Source organism: Sciurus carolinensis, chromosome 10 (genome assembly GCF_902686445.1).
Source record: "Sciurus carolinensis chromosome 10, mSciCar1.2, whole genome shotgun sequence".
In the NCBI taxonomy this organism is placed as follows: domain Eukaryota; kingdom Metazoa; phylum Chordata; class Mammalia; order Rodentia; family Sciuridae; genus Sciurus; species Sciurus carolinensis.
The window spans coordinates 28,577,229-28,599,059 of NC_062222.1; the positions used below are offsets into that span (position 1 = coordinate 28,577,229).

The 21,831-nt window shown below is 33.8% G+C and overlaps 1 protein-coding gene across 1 annotated transcript in view; it reads left to right on the forward strand.

Moving 5' to 3' along the window:
- Positions 1-21,831, forward strand: part of Mnd1 (meiotic nuclear divisions 1) — a 62,895-nt gene that overhangs the window by 38,696 nt on the left and 2,368 nt on the right. Inside the window, exons 5-7 of the mRNA XM_047567015.1 lie at positions 4,831-4,905; positions 7,870-7,984; positions 15,686-15,730. Coding sequence (XP_047422971.1) covers positions 4,831-4,905; positions 7,870-7,984; positions 15,686-15,730 — 235 coding nt within the window. The remainder of the gene's footprint in view (positions 1-4,830; positions 4,906-7,869; positions 7,985-15,685; positions 15,731-21,831) is intronic.

The window sequence follows — 21,831 nt, forward strand, 5'->3', positions numbered from 1 at the left end:
ATGATGGAATAGTATTAAATGATAAAAAGAAAGGAACTAAAAAGCTATAAAAAGACATGGGATAACCATGTAGAGTGAAAGAGGCCAATCTAAGAATACTACATTTTTATGATTCCAACTATGACATTCTGAAAAAAAAAAAAAGAGAGAGAGACAGTGAAAGGATGACTGATTACAGGGGCTGGAAGGTTGGAGGGATGAATAGATGGAACACAGGATTTTTAGGGCAGTGAAACTGTTCTGTGTGATATCACAGTACACTTTTCTAATGTCATAGAATGTACAGCATCAAAAATGTAAACTAATGTACACTGTGGACTTTGGATGATAATGAGGTCAGCATAGGTTCATAAATTGTAGTAACTGTAGTAAATTTAGTATCATTTGACATGAAATAAAGGGGAAGACTGGATAGATAGGGTTCGGGGTACATGGGAAGTCAGTATCCTTTGCTTAATTTTATCGTGAACCTTTAAAACTGCTCTAAAAAAAGGGGGGGGGTTTGTTTTGTTTGTTTATGAAGAATGAAGTAGATCTGCCTAGTCAGGCTGACATGGAAATTCCTCTGAAGATAGCAGATTGCAATGTATTCCATAAAAGATGATCCCATATATATTTTGAGATGTCATGTTTTGGTCTGTATCTGAATGGAAAGCAAAAGAAGGAGACAAGAGGAGGCACACCAGGTTTTCACAAGGGCTGCCTCTGGGGAGGAGTTTGTGGAGTGTGCACAAAAGCAGAGAAGCAAAGGGGTTTTGCTTAAAAGTTTCTGCATTATTTTAGTCTTTTGCAACAAGAATGTGCTCATGTTTTAATCTGTTGCAAATGTATTCATATATTACTTATAATAGGAAAATAATATTTAAAGTAATAGTTCTGTATTATTATTTATGTAGAAAACTTAAAAAGCATATTCCACAACACAGAGATAAGCATTATTTAAATTTTATACATTTTCTTGTGGTTTTGTTATTGTTTTGTTTTTTGGCCATAGACTTTAATCAAATTGTAGTTTTGATTCCACATTTTAAAGCAGCTTTATTCTGTGAGAATTCTTCAGTGTTATTAAAAATTCTTTGAACAACTGGGTCCAGTGGCATGTGACTGTAATTCAAACAGCTTGCGGGGGCTTAGGCAGGAGGCTTGAAGGTTCAAGACCAGCGTCAGCAACTTAGTGAAACCCTGTCTCAAAATAAAAAATGTAAAGGGCTGAGGCTGTGACTCAGTGGTAAAGGGCCCTGGGTTCGATCCCCAGTACAAAAAAAAATGTGTGTGTGTGTGTGTGTGTGTATACTTTGAACATACTGTCTTCAACGGTATGATTGTGACACGTGACTATGAAATATCAATTTAACATTTCTCTGAGACAACCTCATTGCTCCCATCTTTATGTGTAAATTTATCTTGAGAGTGTTCATCATTTCCTGTGATCACTTTCAAAATGGAATATCACTTTTATTAAAAGATATAAATTTTAAAGTTGTAAATACTCTAACAAGACTTTAAATATATAAAAACAAAGCAAATTATTTTAAAGCATAAACAAAAGCCATAGAACATGTTTTTCCATAGTACCTGAATTTTAATAAAGCAGTAGACTGATCTGGTTGCTCTTGTTATCATCTCTTTTCCCTCATTTTCTGTTGGTAGTCATTCTTTCCCACCTATGAAAAGTCTGTATTCTTCCATTAATGCTTTGAAATTTCTTCATTTCTTAAAAAGAGCAAATCAGAATTCCAATTCAGCCAGCTTGAATCAATCTTTCTGTTTCTCCTATGAATAGGCAGTTCCTTCAGGCAGTGAATTAGTCCTTTGGAAAACATGGGCATTTTATATCTCTACCCTGAGTATCTGTAATAGTTGGCCTGGAATGCATTCAAAGAAAAGCATTGTCTCAGATCCTCAAATCTAAAGATGAAATCCTGTTTTTACCCATTAAAGGTAGTTTTTACTGTTGTTGCAGCTGTTGCCATTTTTTGAGTTACTAGATTTTTTTAAAAATTATGATTAGCTTTAAATTTGGGAATGAACTTGTTACAGTATATGGTTGATTCTGGCTTTACATTATAGAAATGTGCCAGAAGAGGTTGCTCTTTAAGGGAATCCTGTGCCAAATACCTTTTTAAAATATAGGGTATTGTCCCCCCCACACACTTTTTTAATAATGTGGTTTATCTAATATTTAATATTTCTAAATTCAGAGATATTAAAATTTTTATAGTTCAGTCTACAATATTTAGCAGTAATTCATTTTTACAAACTAGATAATATCAGTATCCACAGGATATTGATATCCTGGGTATTCTAGTTGGGTTTGTTACTGCAAGAAAACAGTAGTTCTCACAGTTGTAGTACCCACAACGGGTTGGATCAGCATCACCAGGAAACAGGTTAGAATTGCATATTCTTGGGCCCACCCCCATCCTACTATTGAGAAACTCAGGAGGTAGGACCCAGCAACCTGTGTTTTAACCAATCCTTTGAGTTATCCTGATTTATGTCAAAATTTGGGAGCTGCTGGTTCACATACTATGTATAAAGTAGGAAAAATTTCAACTCTTACTGCTTGAGGCCTGGTTTTGGTTTAATTCCAAGGTGCATGTTAGGAACTATAGCATGTGCTTCTAGTAGCTGTGTAGATGAAAACCGACAGCACGGGCCGCCTAACAAGAATTGCTTTCATTGTTTCCAGTGGTGAGATTTTAGGAATTAAGTAGTGAGCCAAGAATCCTTCACTATTGAGTCAAACCAAACTGTTTCACTACTTAGGATAATTAACAGAAGCTTCTCCTTTGATAACATCATTTAGATTGTGCCTCCCTCTATTATCAAGGTACTTAACATGACAACCCATGAATGTAGAGTTTCACATTTAAAATACATAAAATTATTCTCAGAATTAAGGGTTTCTTCAATGCACTCTTTCAAAGCTTTTAAGTTTTAAATAATTGCAAGTAGACTATAGTACCTTAAAGATACTTCGTTTATATAATTAAGATTTATATTCCCTAACTATTGGCTTATTTTACATAACTATTAACTTTTTGTATAACATCTACCTATTTGGTTATTTTTAAAACACTTTTAATGGAAAAATACGATGCTAATACATGTGTGTGTTTTTTAATTGGAAAGCCCTCTACTCCTGAATTCAGATATATACATTTTAAAATTATTTCAGGTTGGCTCTTTAGGAATTTACTTTTTAAACATGGCTTTATTTTATAAATGGGAACCCTTTTATAAAGAACTAGATCTCCTTACTAAATTTAGGGACTTGAAGTTTATTTTGGCTCTTAAATGTGTAGTTTTTTTTTTTTTTTTTTTAGGAAGATAATTACTCTCAAGAAGAGGTGTAACTGGTTTGGTGATATTGTCTGTCTGGCATAGCATAGATCTTGTTTGTACTGTGTATTTGAATCAGCAACTAGACAACTAGTAAAAGTAAAGCTTACAATGTTCCCTTCACGCATACGGGAAGTGGAAGATTTCCCAATGCCAGGGTAAAGCTGCCAAACTTTTGAAGATAGTATTTCTGAATTTTAAGTAAGAAAAGGGTATTTAAGTATTATTTACCTTCTCTTTATAACTAGATTATATTGTTGAAGGTCAGTTTCTTATCAAACAACAGAAATTCATTCTGTCATTAATTATTTTCTAAATATTTATAACTCAAAGAGTGAGGGAGCTATGGAGTATATTTTAAGAAATCTCTGACCCAATCAAGTGAGTCTGAAATTTCTAACTAGTTTAGAGTAGATGTGGACAATTTAAAGTTGGTCATTTCCTGTGATTATTTATTTAGTCATGGACCCAGATGAAATTAATAACATTGAGAAGGGGAAGCAGTGTTCTAATCCTTTTTGAAATTTCTGATCCTTTTTACTGTAGACATGGTCACACATTGATGAATATTCCCTATCTAGTCTTTTTATGTTGGTATTATTTAATCTATTTCCACAAATAATTTATCTGCTTTCTAATTTGAATAAAATACTTAAATCAGTCACTTCTAAAATGTGTGAAACAAGTCAGGTATGGTGGTATACACCTATGATTTCAGCTACTTAGGAGGCTGAGGCAGGAGGATCGAAAGTTCAGGGCAGCATGGGCAACTTAGTGAGACCTTGTCTCAAAAATCAAAAAGGGCTGGGGATGTAGCCCAATGGTAGAGCACCTGCCTAGAACACCTGAGATCCTGTATTCAGTCTCCAGTACCATGAAAAGAGGAAGAAGAAGAAAAAAAAAAGCACAACATACCTAAAATTATCAGTAGACAAACAGAATTTTTCTTGTGTGAATTTAGTATGTAAAGTATACAGTTCCTCATAAACTACTTTATTAAGGAATAATAAGTGATACATTCATTATTAACTGTTAATGAAATAGGTCCTAAGACTACAGATCTCTAAGAAACAATGTAGGGTGTTTTGAAATGACTTTTGTCAGAAGTGAAATGAAATTTGAAGAGAGATCTTATATAAAACAGATACTTTTTAATTTTCAAGTTTAATTGCTAAATAAATAACAGACCTCAGATTATTGGGGGCAGAAGTGGTGAGCCACATAAATGAAGATATATAAAAGATTGAAGGTGTATTATTCATTTTTCCACATCAAATAAGAAAATATTTAAAACATTTTTTCTTCCAGTAAAATGATTCATTGTCCTTGGTTTTCTTCAAATGAAAGAATTAGTTTTTGGTGTTGTCTTTTTTGGACTTTTTTGTGGCACAGGCCTGAGCCAAAGATAAATTTCATTTTGTCTTTAAAACCTACATGTCACAAAAATTTATCTTAGCAAACCATTTTATGCTGTTGATTCTCTAGGTGTCTGAGGGAAGCCAAAAGCAGGCAAACCTACAGAAGAGCATTGAGAAAGCTAAAATTGGCCGACATGAGACGGTAAGTTTGTGTCTATAGTTTCTTTAATAATGGTAATTTTAAAGAGAAGAATAAGAACAGAGCTTCCTGTGAGGAGGGTGCCATTTTTACCAGAAAGAAGTAGATCTAGCAAAGAATGTAGGGATTGAATTGTATAGATTATGCGTGTATGTGTGTGTGTGTGTGTGTGTGTGTGTGTGTGTTAGCGTGTTACCATAACATAGAAACATACTGAAGCAAGACTGAGTTTGAAAGTCTCCTAAATCCTCTGTTCTCATTTTTCTCAGTTGTAAAACTGGAAATAATAAAATCTACTTCATTTGGTTATTGTATGAAATAAACTAGTTTATATTTGAACAGCACTTTGAAGAGACCTGGTACATAACATAGTAAACCCTATTACACATTTATGTACACTTTTTAAGGTTTTTTTTTTTTTTTAACCTAAACTGAAAATGATCAACACAGTATCCTTGTGTCATTGTAATATTTTGAAATTATTCAAATGAATATCGACCTGTTTTTAAAAGTACAATATGCTCTAAAGAATTGTTAGAGATTTTTTTTTAAAAATCACCTCACTTTCTGGTTTTATCAATGTCTCAAGAATGATTTTATAAAAGTATTTTTAAAATATTGAAGATAGCATAAACCACTAAGCATTCCATGTAAGTCTGTAGTTGTATCAATTAACTGTGAAAAGAAAGCGACCTGAAAACTTGTTACATTGTGAAAAGGAATGCATCTTAGGTTTACAGTGGCTTTATACTTTTAGAGTAGCTTCACGTACGTTTTTCATGTTAGTAGTTGGCACAGTCACAGGTAGCAAGTAGAGAATGATAATTTCTGTGGAACATTTAAGGGAAGGTAAATTCTAGGCATAACTAAAGCTGTTATAATTACTTCTTCAGTTGACAGTACTAATTATCACTTTTTTATTTTATTCCCTTTTTTCTTTAACACTGACAGTAACTTGTAAAAAACACCTTCAACTAATGGTAACATATGTATGCCCAGAAATTGTAAGCCAGTGTATTTAAATGTTATCACTCTACTACATCTAGTGCAGCTAAGGGAACAGCCCATCAGCAAACCTATTTGGAACCTACAGCTGCTATCAGTGTGGTATAGTCATTCAAAAAGATGAAGTCTTACCAGCCAGAATATTTTCAGAAATACATGCCTCCTGTCTACTAAGTATTAGCTATAGCGATGATGGCTACTCTGCTAAAGAAATAGCTAACAGGAATATTGTACTTACTTACGAGCCAGGCAAGTGCTGTTCCAGGAGCATTTTATATATTTATTGAATGCCAATAATCCAAAATTATGTCTATTTTTATTAATATTTTTACTATTCTTATGTCTGTTTTACATTTGAGAAACTAGAGGCACAAAGAGTGAATAATTTGGCAAAGATCACAGTGCTGGTATCTTACTTGGCTTCAATTCAGTGGCTGAAGAGCTTTCTTTATATTCACATGGATGTTCACTGTTTCTTGTTTTTTCATTAGCTTTTTCTCCTCTTGTTTTTCCTTTTAAAGCATGTACAGTTTGGATGTAGATGGCAAATAATGATCATTTTCTTATATTCTAGTTTTTTAAAAAAATTTTTCTTGAGGTGTGCTAAATGATATGTACTATGTAGCTGTTTATATTAAAATTAAGTAACATTAGTTTCTCAGTCACAAGAGCCACACTTCATGTACTCAGTAGGCACATGTAGCTAGTGGCTCCTGCATCAGAGCTTGTGTCCTACATATTTATTCTCCTGTACAAATGCCAACAAAAGGAACTTACTGTATGTTGAAATCAAAGGGAGTAACCAAAGGCAAAAGTAAAAAAGTACAAATATAAAAAATACAAGGTAGCAAGGAACTTTAGACAAGTCCCATTTAGGCCATTTGCACTTTATTTGATTTTACTTGAGATTTATCTTATGATGTTATACCATAATCTTTTCCAGCATTTGATTTTTGTTTGGACTTATTTTTCAGGTTTCACAATATGAATCCCATACCCATAGTACTATGACTTCTTCCTGTTAGAACTGCCTCTAGAAAGTTCAAATGATATTTATTGGATCATACTGTGTTTAAAAGCTTTAATCTGGTTTACCTTTAAAGGAAAATGGTAGGAGCCCTTAAGCTACAATTCTGTTACTTCTGATATCTTTAAATATGTTTAAAGGTTACACACCCATCCTTTAAGATTGAAAATTTGTCCAGGACACTTTGTAAAGGATGAACATACAGTGATTGATGTTAACATAAACTGTTCCTTAAATTTGTACATATGATCTTGTGAAATTACCCAAAAACAGTGTAATTATTTTCCCTAATATATGATCATGGTCATCTTTGAGTCATACAGGCATAATCAGTAATGTCTTATCTGTTCTTTTACTTCTCACTGTATATATTTATTCGCATTTTTCAACATGTATTAAGAATTCTTGATATTTCAAACATAAGAAATATGTTTGTTCTTATACTGTGCATATATATATATATATATACACAATCATCCTTCAGTGCTCACAAGGGATTGGTTCCAGGGACCTTCTAAGATATCAAAACATGAATGCTTAGTTTTGTTATATAAAATGGCATAGTGTTTGCATATAACCTGTATACACACATCCTTTCACATACTTTAAATCTTCTCTAGATTACTTATAATACTAATACAATGTAAATGCTATGCAAATCGTTGTTACACTACATTATTTATGGAGTAATGAAAAGAAAAAAGTAAATGTTTAGTACAGAGAAATTTTTTTTCAGGGGATATTTTGTATCCATCATCAGTTAAATCTGTGGATGCAGAATCTATGGATATAACGAACCAACTGTATAAATACAATATATATATATACACATGTATACACATACATATGTATACAAACACATGTGCATATATTCTACCTTATAACATATGGAATTTTATTTGTCTTAATTGTATATGAAACTGTTTTGAATGCAGGAAGAGCGAACCATGCTAGCAAGAGAGCTTTCTTCACTTCGGGACCAAAGGGAAAAGCTTAAGGCAGAAGTAGAAAAATACAAAGACTGTGACCCACAAGTTGTGGAAGAAATACGTAAGTTTGTGCTTTGATAACGAAAGACTTTAACTTTGATAATGAAAGATTCTTTGTACTTCTAGTTGCCTAGTAACCATTGTCTGAGAAAATCTGCTTAAATAGTGTTCTGATCTGATTCTCTAACTTTGTAGTATAAAAGGGAAATATTGCCTTCATATTTACATTAGGTAGACTTAATGTTAAAGCTTTGAATAGTGACAACTTTGAAATTAAAAATATTATTAAAGGTAAGTAAGGTGAATGAGGTAGAAGGGTAAAGACATGAAATATAATCTTAGGAAACTGAGAGGTCAGAGAAGCAGCTAATTTGGACCCAGGTACCTTGATTCTAGAAAGAAATCTACCCTAATCTTCTAAGACAAAGGATATCAGAAATATAATTTTGTAAGTTGTATAAAATTACTCTGTAAATTGAATTGCCTTTTGACTATATCAATGATTTTCTGCCCTGCTTTTAAACCATTTACCAAAGTTTTCTTTGTTTTGTTTTGTTTTGTTTTGTTTGTAGCACTGGGGATTGAACCCAAGGCCTTGCACATGCCAGGCAAATGCTCTACCACTGAGCTACTCCACCCCCCAAAGCTAATTTTGAAAATTTTTATTTATGTAAAGATAAAAATTTGAAGAAATACGAGAGTATGTTATAAAGGTAAAATGCAGCATTTAATTGCTTAGAAAAATATGTATAACTTTCTTCATGTTATTCTGTATTACCCTGCCTTCTAAGGAACTTTACCAAGTTACTTTTAGAAAAAGCAATATTATAGAGTGTGAGTGAAAGCTTTGAAAATAGTTGATACTTTAAAATTAATCTGAGAGTATTTTGATTACAATCAAGCTAGCCTAATTCTTGGTAGCATTTCTTTAGAATTAAAAAAAAAAAAAAGTGTAAGCAGATCAGTTAACATAAATCTAAAGTTAAACTTCATTTGGAGACAGATGCCCCACTTTGCTCAACTCCAGGAGGCACTGTTCACCTGGTTCAGCTGATTTCCTGGGGTGATTTTCAAAGAGAGGGAGAAAGAGAAAGAGAGAAGAACTTTCTGAGCCAGTCATTCTCTGTAAATTAAGTATTTGGGGAAATATGTTAGTTTTTTTCATGCTGCCCACACATTCATTTATTGTCTTGCAAAAGAAAACACTAACCAAATCTAGTGCTTCAAAATCAACCACTTCAGTCTGGGCGTGGTTGTGCACGCCTATAATCCCAGCAGCTCATAAGGCTGAGGCAGGAGGATCACAGTTTCATAGTTAGCCTCTACAACTTAGTGAGGCCCTAAGCAATGTAGTGAGACCTTGTCTCAAAAAGTGAAAAGGCTAGGGATGTGGCTTAGTAGTTTAGTGCCCCTGGGCTTGATTCCTGACCTGGTACAAAAAAAAAAAAAAAAATTAACCACTTTAATCTGATTGAAAGTTTTAACTGCTGTCAAGTGAGCCTCAGTAAAAACATACAAATCCAATGTACAGGAGACAAGGTAGAAAGATTACTACTAGGAAGCTAGGCCTGCTCATGATTCCTCTTCAAAAGCAAGCACACACTGCTTGCTCAAGAGGATATCAACTGTGTGCCTTATCTAGAGCATCTTGTGAAAAAGAGCTTTACAGGTGAGGTGTTTTGTTTTTTGTTGTTGTTGTTATTGTGAAGTTGCCCAGGCTGACCTCGAACTTGTGATCCTCCTGCTTTATCCTCCCAAGTAGCTGGGATTTGCAGGTGTGTGCCACTGCAACTACCTAGGAACAGTTTTCTTAGTCAGATTTAATACTCTCAGATGTTTCATTTTCAGAATCAGCATGACTTTGCCATCTAGTAGCTTATGAAAGTCCAAGTTTTCACAGTAACTAAATCTGATCCTTCGTATGTTACTCTTCCCTTTGTTCTTCTTTCTTTATTGCAGTTGTGTATGGTTCTTATACTTTTTCCTTAGAACTACCTCTTTGCCTACCTGTCTCATTCCCTTTTATGTTTAGCATCTACAACTGTTAGTCATACTTAGTAAGGATTTAAATTTTTCTATTTTGTGGTCCCTATTATACTGCCACAGGTACTTCCTTGGGCAGGTGATCCTGACTGATGTGTCCAGTCATGACTTCCCATTTTTACAGATTTTTCATGATTTTGATAACTTCTGTTCACTCAGGAATGACTAAAACGTTCATTTAAGTTTATCCAACTACTTTGACCTAAAATGATGGTGATCCTGAGTTAATGAATATTAGTAGGATATTAACAGGAATAGAAAATTGTGCCAGACCCATTCACAAAGTGGAAAAACATATTTCAGTTTTGTATTTTAAGATATTGCCACTAGGTGTAGTAGCACATACCTGTAATCCAAGCTACTTAGGTTGCTAAGGAAAATGGATCATAATTTAGTGAGAATCTGTTTGAAAATAAAATAAAAAGATAATCCCAGTTACTCAGGAGACTGAGGCAGGTTAATTGCAAGTTCAAAACTAACTTCCACAACTTAAAAAAGACCCTGTCTCAAAACAAAAAGGGATGAGGATGGAACTCAGGGCCCTTGGGTTCAAGTCCCAATACCACAAAATAAATGAGTGAACAAATGAGAATGCTTATTAGCATATGCAAGAGCTCAATCCTCAATACCAAAAAGAAAGATTTTGCCTTTCCTTCTACTGAATCAAAAGCATCAAGCAGCAATTTTGGCAAGTGTGTCACATCTGAGAAAGGCAATAATACTTAAAGTAAGAAATCTCAGGGTACACAAAAGATGATTGATTTTCTAAAGTATGTAATAACAGTTGAGTTGCAACTAAAATTTTATACTGCTCACCTACATTCTGGTGTCCGTCTTAACCCTTGAATTTAAAAGTCTGGTAATTTATTTTCCAGCCCAGGGAAACCATGCCAATGTAAATGAGCAGATTAAATTTTGTAGGAGAAAGGATTAATGTATTTAAATACATAATAATTAAAATTTTTCAAAAGACATAACAATAGAAATTATCCAAAATGAAACAAAAAAATTTTTAAATATGAAAATGGCATCCTTGAGCTGTAGAACAACTTAACCCAGTATATATAAAATTGGAGTCCAAAGGGAGTTGGGGAGGCAGGGGAGGGACAGGCAGGTTGTTCGGCTAGAAAAATATCTGAAGAAATTAAAGCTAATTTGTTTCAAACTTGATGAAAAGTACAAACCTATAGATCTGATAAACTTAAATATTTACTAGTCCAGAGATGAACTTCTTATCAGTAAATTAGAGAACTTTAAAAGACTTTAACCTCAACTCACCTGATTCCCTTTCCCCAATAAAATTATTGTTTTTAAAACACGCTTTTTGATAATGAGGGCTTTCATAGGATTTTAGCTATCATGTTAGTACAGAAGAGATTATACTGGATTAAAGGATTATGAGTTTTACAAATTGATTTTAATAGGATTTGATTCTGAATAGCTGTCTATAGGACCCATATGAGAACACTTAGGCTTATCTAAGTCTGTCATGGTTTATTTTGGAAAACATTTTGCTGATAATAGCTGTTACCATTTGTTTATATAGGCATAGCTATATATTATCTCTTACTTATTTCTCAATCATGCCTGTGAGAAATATTTATATTTCATCATACCAGTTAAATTGTTGATATCATTAAGCAAGCATTTGCAAAATTAATTGGAAATGCCCAAGAAGTGAGAAGTAAAAGCAATAATTTATTTATTTGGGGTGTGGGGCGACTACTGGGAATCGAACTCAGGGGCACTGGACCACTGAGCCACATCCCCAGCCCTGTTTTGTATTTTATTTAGAGGCACCTCACTTTTTGCTAAGGCTGGCTTTGAACTCTCGATCATCCTGCCTTAGCCTCCTGAGCCAATGAGATTACAGGTGTGCACCACCATCCCCAACCAATAATTTTAATTTTAGTTGCTCTAATTGTTATTTGAGTGATAACCAGGTAAAACAAGTGGTACAAATTAAATTCCCCCTAATACACTCAGAAGTAATTAATGTTGGAGGTACGGAACAATTTTTCTTAGAAATAAATGCCAGGGGCTGGAGTGTTGGCTCAGTGGTAGAGCACTCACCTAGCATGCGTGAGGCACTGGGTTCAATTCTCAGCACCACATAAAAAATAAATAAAGATATTGTGCCCATCTACAGCTAAAAATATTTTTTTAAGAAAGAAAAGAAATAAATGCCAGGATGACAGTGAAAAGGTAGAATAATCACCTCTGAAAGTATGCCCTTCCATAAAGTGTGCAGGGATTGTTACAGTCAACCTTTTTAAAACTCTGGAAATATAATTTAAGACTTGAAGGTGCCTATCCACAAAAAAAACAGCTGAATCTCAGTAAGAATAGTGAGTTTGTGGTGTTTTGTCTTGCTTTCTTATCCATGCTCCAGCTCAGCAGTATTGTGAACTTGACTTGATAAAAGGGCATCTGCGAACATCCACAACCAATATTCTGCTGAATGGAGAAAGACTGAAAGCTTTCCCCATGCATGTCCACTCTTACCACTTCTGTTCAAGCTCCTTCCAGAAATTCTAGCCAGCAATTAAGCAAAAAAAGAAAAAACAAAGTCATCCATTTCAAAAAGGAAGAAATAAAGCTATCTGTCTTTTCAGATAATGTGATCTTATTCATACGTAGAAAGTCTTAAACAATGTACACACACAGATACACACCAAGAAAAACTATTACAACTGATAATGTTGGTTAAGTTTCAGACTACAAAATCAACATTTTTAATGTGTATTCCTTTATGTTAACAATGAACAATCTGAAAATCTTATTTTTCCATAATAGTATCAAAATAAATAGAACAACCTAGGAATAGTTGAGCAAAGAAGTATAAGACTTGTTACTAAAAACTACAAAATATTGTTGAAAGAAATTAAATATTCTATTTTATTTTGCAGTGCTGGGGACTGAACCCAGCACCTCACACATGGTAGGCAAGCACACTACCAATGAGCTATATATATCAGCCTAAAATTAAACATTTAATTAATGGAAAGACATCCATGTTAATGGGTTGAAAGACTTATTAAAGATGAAAATACTCCCCAAATTGATCTACATATTCAATATAAAACCTATCAAAGTTTCTGTAAACATCTTAAAATTCCTATGAAAATACAAGATACCCAGCATTGCCAAAAGAATCTGGAAAAAGAGGACTGGGGATGTGACCCAGTGGTAGAGCACAGCATGCATGAGGCCCTGGTTCAATCTCTAGTAAAAAAAAAAAAAAAAAAAAAAAAAAGAATCAGGAAAAAAAAAAAAAAGACCTCAGTGTAAGAGCTTAAACTATAAAACTCTTAGAAGAAAACATAGGCACATATTTCTTTGTCCTTTTATTAGATATCAGTTTCTTGGACATGACATGAAAAGAATAAACAACCAAAGAAGTACATAACTTGATTTTCATCAAAATTTAAAATTTTTGTACACTATTAAGAAAGTGGAAAGAGTATGCATGTATGAATATGTAACAAATCTTATCAATTTATATAAGACTAATAAAAAAATAAGGAAAGAAAAAAAGGTGGAAAGAAAACTCACAGAAAGGGAAAAAATATTTGCAAATCCTATATATAACATGTCTAATATTCAGAAGAACTCTTAAAATTCAATAGTAAAAAGTCTAATTTAGAAATGCACAAAAGATTTGAACATTTTTCCAAGGAAAATATACAAATAGCCAATAAGTACACATGAAGATGTTCAACATTAGTCATTAGGGAAATGCAAATCAAAACCACAATGAGATGCCTCTTCACACTCATTAACTGGCTATGATTTTAAAAAGGGCCAGATGTGGTGGTTCAGGGCAGTAATCCCCACTACTTGGGAGGCCGAGAATTGCAAGTTCAAGACTAGCAGGGGCAACTTAACCAGACCCTGTCTCAAAATTAAAAAAAAAAAAAAGGCTAGGACTATAGCTCAGTGGAAGAACATTTGCATAGCATATATAAGGCCCTAGGTTTAATTCCCAGTGTCACAAAAAGAAAAGAAAAAGAAAAACAGTGTTGATGAGGATGCAAAGATATTGGAACTTTTTTTTTTTTTTCAAGATATTGGAACTCTTAGATTACTGATGAGATTGTGAAATAGTGTGACCAATTTGGAAAACAATTTATCTGTTCTTTAAAATGATATGAGGTAGTTATCATATGAGCCAGCAATTCCATTCCTAGATATATACCCAAGAGAACTGAAAATATGTTCACATAAAAATTATTAAATAATTCATATTAGTGGAAATAACCCAAATGTCTGTTGGCTGATGAACGATGAATGGATAAGCAAATTGTGAAATATGATTTAGCACACACAAATACATGGTACATCAAAAATAAACCTTGAAAAATTGTGCTATATGAGAAGCCAGACACAAAAGACCAACATTATATATTTTATTCATATGAAATATCCACAAAAGAGAAATATATAGGAAGAGTAGATTAGTGGTTACCAGGCGCTGGAGGGATGAGGATTGTTGAGTGATGGCTAACGGAGTCAGGGTTTCTTTGGGGTAATGAAAATGTTCTGGAATTACGTAGGGTGATGTTTGTACAACCATGTGAATATAATAAAAACCACCGAATTATTTTAATACAGTGAATGATCTTTCAACCAAAAAATAAGTGTCATCATTGTAAGTGATATTTATGCCCAGTTGATCAAGGCTTTGTTATTTGCTGTGTGGATTAACCTGAAAGCCATATGTACAGATACATTTAATAGTAAGATGTATATTTAAATATAAAGTAAAGGACTGGGGTTGTAGCTCAGTGGTAGAGCACTTGCCTCGTATGCATGAGGCACTGAGTTCAATCCTCAGCAGCACATAAATAAATTAAATAAAGGTATTGTGTCCATCTGCAACTAAAAACAAAAAAATTTAAAATAAATAAATAAATATTTTCTCCTATAGGGCTCCTTTCTTACCTCTAAAATTTTTTGAGTTTAGATTCTGTGACCTAACAACCTATATACAGTTACGTCCTTAACATTAAATTTAAATTATTTCATCATATTTTGATATGGTGAGAAACATCTCATTTAAACTTACACTTTTTCTTTAAACAAAAAGAACATTGACGATGGTCATTTAAAAAAAAGACATTTAGAAATTGTTCACATTTACTTTATTTTGGTACTGGGAATGAACCCAGAGGAAATTTACCGCTGAGCTGCCATATCCCCAGTCCTTTTTATGCTTTTTTTGTGAGACAAGGTCTCATTAAGTTGCTGAGACTGACCTTGAACTTGAGATCCTCCTGCCTCAACCTCCCAAGTAACTGGGATTACTGGCATACACCACCATCCCTAGCTTATTTCTATTCATTACTAATGCAACTGGGATTTGAGCAGCTCTGTAAGACACAATTTTATGCTACTATTTGGGTTTTTTTTTACTTTTATATATATATATCTTTATAAAATATACCACTTTATAAATTTCATAAAAATTTTGTTAAGGGACTGGGGTTATGGCTCAGCGGTAGTGTATAAGGCACTGAGTTTGATCCTCAGCACCACATAAAAATAAATAAATAAAAATAAAGGTGTCTACCTACAACTACAAAAATATTTAAAGGAAAAATCTTATTAAATTTTTTAGAAAATTTGCTCATATGAAAAGATCAAGTTATAGATAGTTGAAAATAATTTTATACATGTAAATAAATATATATAATCTTATATATGTGATTTTTTTCAGGTCAAGCAAATAAAATTGCCAAAGAAGCTGCTAACAGATGGACTGGTAGGTTTTAGAGCAACTCTGGTAAACTATAGTTAAACTTCTACACTTATGATGATGTGAAATTCAGATGCCTTTATACTAGCTTTGTTCAAGAATGGACATTTCTGGAAATGTATGCATTGCTCAAGTTTTTGCATATTAAATCATTTTAGTTAAGATAAGGTATGTTTTAAAATCTTATAATATTTTTGCAAAAGCATATTTTTGTAAAACCAGGGACTAATTCCAGCTTAACTTTTATGTAACTTTTCCCAAGATAGATCACTTGGACTAATCACTTAGCTTTCATATGTATTAATGGAATATATAGTTGAATTTTCACATATATTTATTTTTTTATTTATTTATTTTTAAATTTATTTTTATTGTAAACAAATGGGATACATGTTGTTTCTGTTTGTACATAGAGTAACAGCATACCATTTGCGTAATCATAATTCACATAGGGTAATGAGGTTTGATTCATTCTGTTATTTTTTCCTCCCCCACCACCCCTCTTTTCCCTCCCACCCCTCTTTTCCCTCTATATAGTCCCTCCTTCCTCCATTCTTGCCCCTCTCCCACCCCCTATTATGTGTCCTCATCCACTTATCAGTGAGATCATTCATCCTTTGGATTTTTGAGATTGGCTTATCTCACTTAGCATAATATTCTCCAATTTCATCCATTTGCCTGCAGATGCCATAATTTTATCATTCTTTATAGCTGAGTAATATTCCATTGTATATATATACCACAGTTTCTTTATCCATTCATCAATTCACATATATTTATTGTAAAATACACCTTTCAAGAGTTTTAAGGATTCTAAAAATTTGTCTCCTTGCAAATAATGATAGCTAATGTTTGTTGAAGCTGTTTTCCAGTTTTTGTGATGGGTGTCTGTGGTGTCTCCTCAATAATCTTATGAGGTAGATAAGATTATTATCTTTCACTTTGAAGATGGGGCCGGGAATCCAAGGCCACACATTCACTAGACTGGGGAACAGAATTAGAATCCTGCTTTTCTGATTCCACAGTCCAAGCTCTTACCTACCACATGATACTGTCTTCTTTGTAAGCCTGCTTTCAGATAAATGCCTTATTAATCCATTTGCAATGGATGCACCCTCTGATCTACACCAGAGATAATCTAAGAAATGAGAATTAAGGCGTATGTATGTGTCTTAATGTTTACGGAGAAGGTTAATAAATAGTGATTATTGTGATTTATAAACAAGTATGATTAAGGTCGTTAAAACCTGCCAGAAAATGAAACTGATGTTTTTATATTATAAAATAGTGGTAATTGAATTTTTTCATCCTGTTAAGAGTCTATAATGCCTTCATACGTATTAGTCATCCTCATTATGTTTCTGTGGGAGACTATGGATAAGATTGAAGCAGAGATGTGAAAAGCTTAAAGTGACTATGTTTAGTCAAAGTGGATTAGTCACTGGAAGAACAGAGATTTCTGCCAGCTTTTCCTGTCACCCTGTCCAGACTTGTGTTTCACAAAAAAAAATTAAGAATCATTTTTTTCCTAGTCTATTTTAGAATTAAATAGACTTGGTAACATCAATATAATTGGTCTTTAGTTCCTATAAAATTATAATTGTATAAATTGAAGAGATGTCATGTTCATAGAGGAGCATTTCTAAGATTAGGAATATTGAAGAAGTAGAGAAACCAGAATGACACTGGAGTGGGAATTAAATGAATGAAGAGGCCAAAGAACTGCCTAAGTAGGTATAAAAATAGTTCAGTACATTGACAGAAGTTAGAAAGAAAAAAATTACCATCCCTATATAAGTTAGCTTTTTGTCACTATAACAAAGACCTGAGATAATCAACCCATGAAGAGAAAAGTTTTATTTTGACTCACAGTGTTAGAGGTTTCAGTTCAAAATCAGTTGACCCTTTTGCTTTAGGCCTGTGTTGGAACATCATGTTATGAATATATGACAGAGCAAAGCTGTTCACCTCATGGCTAAGGCATAAAAAGGAATGAGATGAAGGGGATGTAGTCCCACTGTCTCCTTCCAGGAGTGTGTGTCCCCTTACACACACACACACAATGACCTGAAGACCTCCTCCTAGGCCCCACCTCTTAAAGTTACTACCAGCTCCCAAAGCACCAAGCTGGGGACCAAGATTTTAATACCTGGACCTTCAGGGTACATTCCAGATCCAAACCATAACACTTCCCCTCATGGTACTCAATGAATGGAAACCTCTAAGAATAAAGACAAGAGAAATAAGGATGGAAGAAAAGTGTTGTAATTTCAAAAGATCATTTGTAATTTTACAAAGGTAGTTCCTTTCCTGAATCAATATAATGAGCCAGCTGATATGTAAAGATTACCGATTTTATTTATACAAAACTTGTCATGAATATTTTCATTTTAAGCCCACACTTCCTCTGGATGTTTTATTCTTTTGAAATCTACCCAGCTTTTCACACTTTGGCTCTCTCTCCTAGACTCCATCCTGCTGTCATCTCTTTTATTTGACTGAATTCTCCTTTCTTGATGTTAATCTCAGTACCTTCCATTTTTGTAGCTTACACCTCCTTCTTTGGTTCTTCCTATTCCTCATCAATTTAGGTAAACATTTCAATCTACCTTCTAACCCAGGGAGTTCAGTTCCAGTGCTAACCAGGCCTACTGCAGAGTGATAGATGATAGAACACTATTCTGTAAGCAGTTTTTGGGCTGAGGTAGAAAGTGGGAGAGAAAGAGTGTGGTAAAGGTCAGCTTTGAATTTAAGAACATTGAAGGATATAGAAAATGGTGTAATGAAGGGAGTAAGGTTTCAGTCAAAGAAATGTAAGTTAAGTCAAAAACTGGGACAATTAGTTTTTGGACATTGATCAAGGCTTTGGTGATAACCCTAGAAAGAATAACAAGAGGGATCAGTACAACAAAATGGGTATGAAACTGTCACACAATGCCATTTTCTATGGGCATGAATGTTGGAAGGAGAACGGCTGGCTGAGGAGAAAATTCTTCTCTTCCTAAGTAAGTGTGATCAGAATGATGGAAAAGAGAAAATTTGAAGAGAGAGGGAGCCAGGAGTGAAACAAACCAACCCTAGAGTTGCAACTGGGAAATTTGTAGAATGTTCTTTCAACAAAAATTGTGTACGATTTTATAACCAACTCCCTTTTTACTATCAAAATCCTAATAGTTCTTTTCCTTTAACATTCACTGTACCATGCGCTTTCTGTACTTAGAGTGATTTTGTCTTTTTAAATCAAATCAAATTTTAAAAGAAAATTTTAAAAATTGTAGTCTTATGTATTACAAAGTTATTCCCTACAAATATAATGTTTTAGTGATAAGAACAGAATAAGGTAAAAAGGACAAATGACATTAAAGAAAAGAGAATAATGAAATGTGTGTCTTATGAAATATCAATAAATAATAAATACAATGATATTGTATGGGTTTGAGAAATACCAAATTCTGGGTGTGACAAAAGAAGCAAGCTGACTTTTAGGTTAAAGATAAGAATTGTGAGGCAATTTGACCCAGTAGATCTGAACAAAGCATCACAGCAATAGTAGGAACAAGCAGCTTAAGTGTGCAGTAGAAGGAACATGACTCTGAACAGAGTCCAAGCTGAGCTTCCTATTAGCTATGTGACACCCTTGAACTCTGAACCTGCTTCCTCATCTCCAAAGTGGATTTCCACTTCACGTTTTGAGAGGCCTAAATAAGACAGTCCATAAACTCCTTAACACAGTAGTAGACACATCGGTAAATTCCCTCCTCCTTTTCCCATTCTACACCATAAATTCCAGTTGTTGAATAAATAATTATAAGTTGTTTTCCAATTAATCATAAATTTCCAAGATTATAATTAGAAAAAGGAAGACATTTTCCCCCTTTGTTATTAGCTATAAAAGAACCTGGAATTTTTAAAAGCACGTGGAAAGAAGATATTTTTAGAATAGCCTAAATAGCTATTAAGAAACATTTTTCCATGTGAGGTTACAGCTTACTTTTTCCAGCATAAACTTGTATTATGAAAAGGTGGAGATAAGAGATAAAGCAAATTATGGGCTGGGGAGATAGCTCAGCTGGTAGAGTGCTTGCCTCTCAAGCACAAGGCCCTGAGTTCGATCCCCGGTACTGCAAAAAAAAAAAAGAGAGAGAGAGAGAGAGAAAGCAAATTATACCTCAAAAAATCACCCTCTCTTCAAAACAAAAAAAAAAATCAGTATTATTGTAAATATTTAGCTATCAAGGTTTGGTTTCTACATAACGAAGTCTTTAAAATGTATCTAGAATTGAGAGTATTTACTGTTCAATAATAAAGAATGAGAGATTGTGTAGTATAAATATAGAAAAATCACATCTAATTGTTTTGCAACATTAAATACACTTTAATTGTGATTAACAAATTATATCATCCAAAAACTTGCTTAATAATTAAAATAATAGAGTTTTGTTATTGTTTTACAGTGCTGGACATTGAACACAGGCCTGAGCTACATTCCCAGCCTGAGATAGGAAAGCTTTCACAAGCACATAGAAGAGGCATCTTTTTTTTTTTTTTTAATTTATTTTTATTGTAAACAAATGGGATACATGTTGTTTCTGTTGGCAAATGAAGTAAAGGCATACCATTTGTATATTCATATATCTATATAGAGTAATGGTGTTTGATTCATTCTGTTATTTTTCCTTCCCCCCACCCCTCCCACCCCTCTTTTCCCTCTATATAGTCCCTCCTTCCTCCATTCTTGCCCCGCTCCCACCCCTCATTATGTGTCATCATCCGCCTATCAGCGAGATCATTCATCCTTTGGTTTTTTGAGATTGGCTTATCTCACTTAGCATGATATTTTCCAATTTCATCCTTTTGCCTGCAAATGCCATGATTTTATTATTCTTTATAGCTGAGTAATATTCCATTGTATATATATATATATACACCACAGTTTCTTTATCCATTCATCAACTGAAGGACATCTAGGTTGGTTCCACAGTCTGGCTATTGTGAATTGAGCATCTATGAACATTGATGTGGCTGTATCTTACAAGAGGCATCTTAATGCATGAGGTAGACAGATGTGAGGTCCTAACATATGCTCATTGCAAGTGATATTGCCCATCCTATTCCTGTATCTTGGGTATGCAACCATACAGATAAGAATTTACTAGTTTTAAGGTTTTTGTTTTTTTTTAATAAAAATTATTCTTTATCCATTTATAAAAATTTCAATATAATAGGAAAATTATTTGCTAGGGATAACCTATCAAGATATGCATACATTGTCTTGAAGGCAGATAGTCAGTGACCCAAGGAAGTGTTTAATCAGTCTTCCTTGAATTGGTGTATTAGCATTGTCCTAAAGAGGCTTTTATTTGTTGCTTCTTTTGTTTTTTGGGGGATTTCTTTGCAGTAGGGGGTGGTTCCAGGGCTTGAACAGGGGCACTTGACCACTGAGCAACATCCCCAGCCCTATCTTATATTTTATTTAGAGACAGGGTCTCACAATCAGCTTAGCACCTCACTTTTTTGCTGAGACTGGCTTTGAACTCTGGATTCCCCACTGGGATTACAGGCAAGCATCATTGCTGTGGGTGACTTCTGTTGGGGTTTTTTGGTTTTGGTTTTGGTTGGGTTTTTTTGTTTGTTTGTTTGGTTGGTTGGTTGGTTGGGGTTTTTTTTTTTTTTTTCAGTGCTGGGGATTGAACCAGGGCCTAAGCTACACCCCCAGGCCCTTGTTTTAATCTTTGAGTAAACATTCAAATTAAAATGGTCTCTTGTCCTTGTATGAATCAGAAACTCCTTCCTGCAGAGGTTGTTGCATAACCTCACTCTGGTGCCTCATTTTCATCTCTCCTGATCTAGGTTTGAAGTCTCTTCACTGTAGACTTCCTCCAGTATTACATATGTTCTCCCATTTCCTAGAAGTCTTTCTGTACTCCTAGAGCCTATCTTGGAAGCTATGCACATAATACTTAGTCTTTTCTCTCTAAATCATATATCACTTTGGAATTGTTCCATAATAAATCAATAATATTTTCTCTCTCTAGTGTCAATTTGAAGGCATAGGTTCTTTACATTCTGTAGTATCTTTAATATACTTAATATCGGTATTCTGTAGC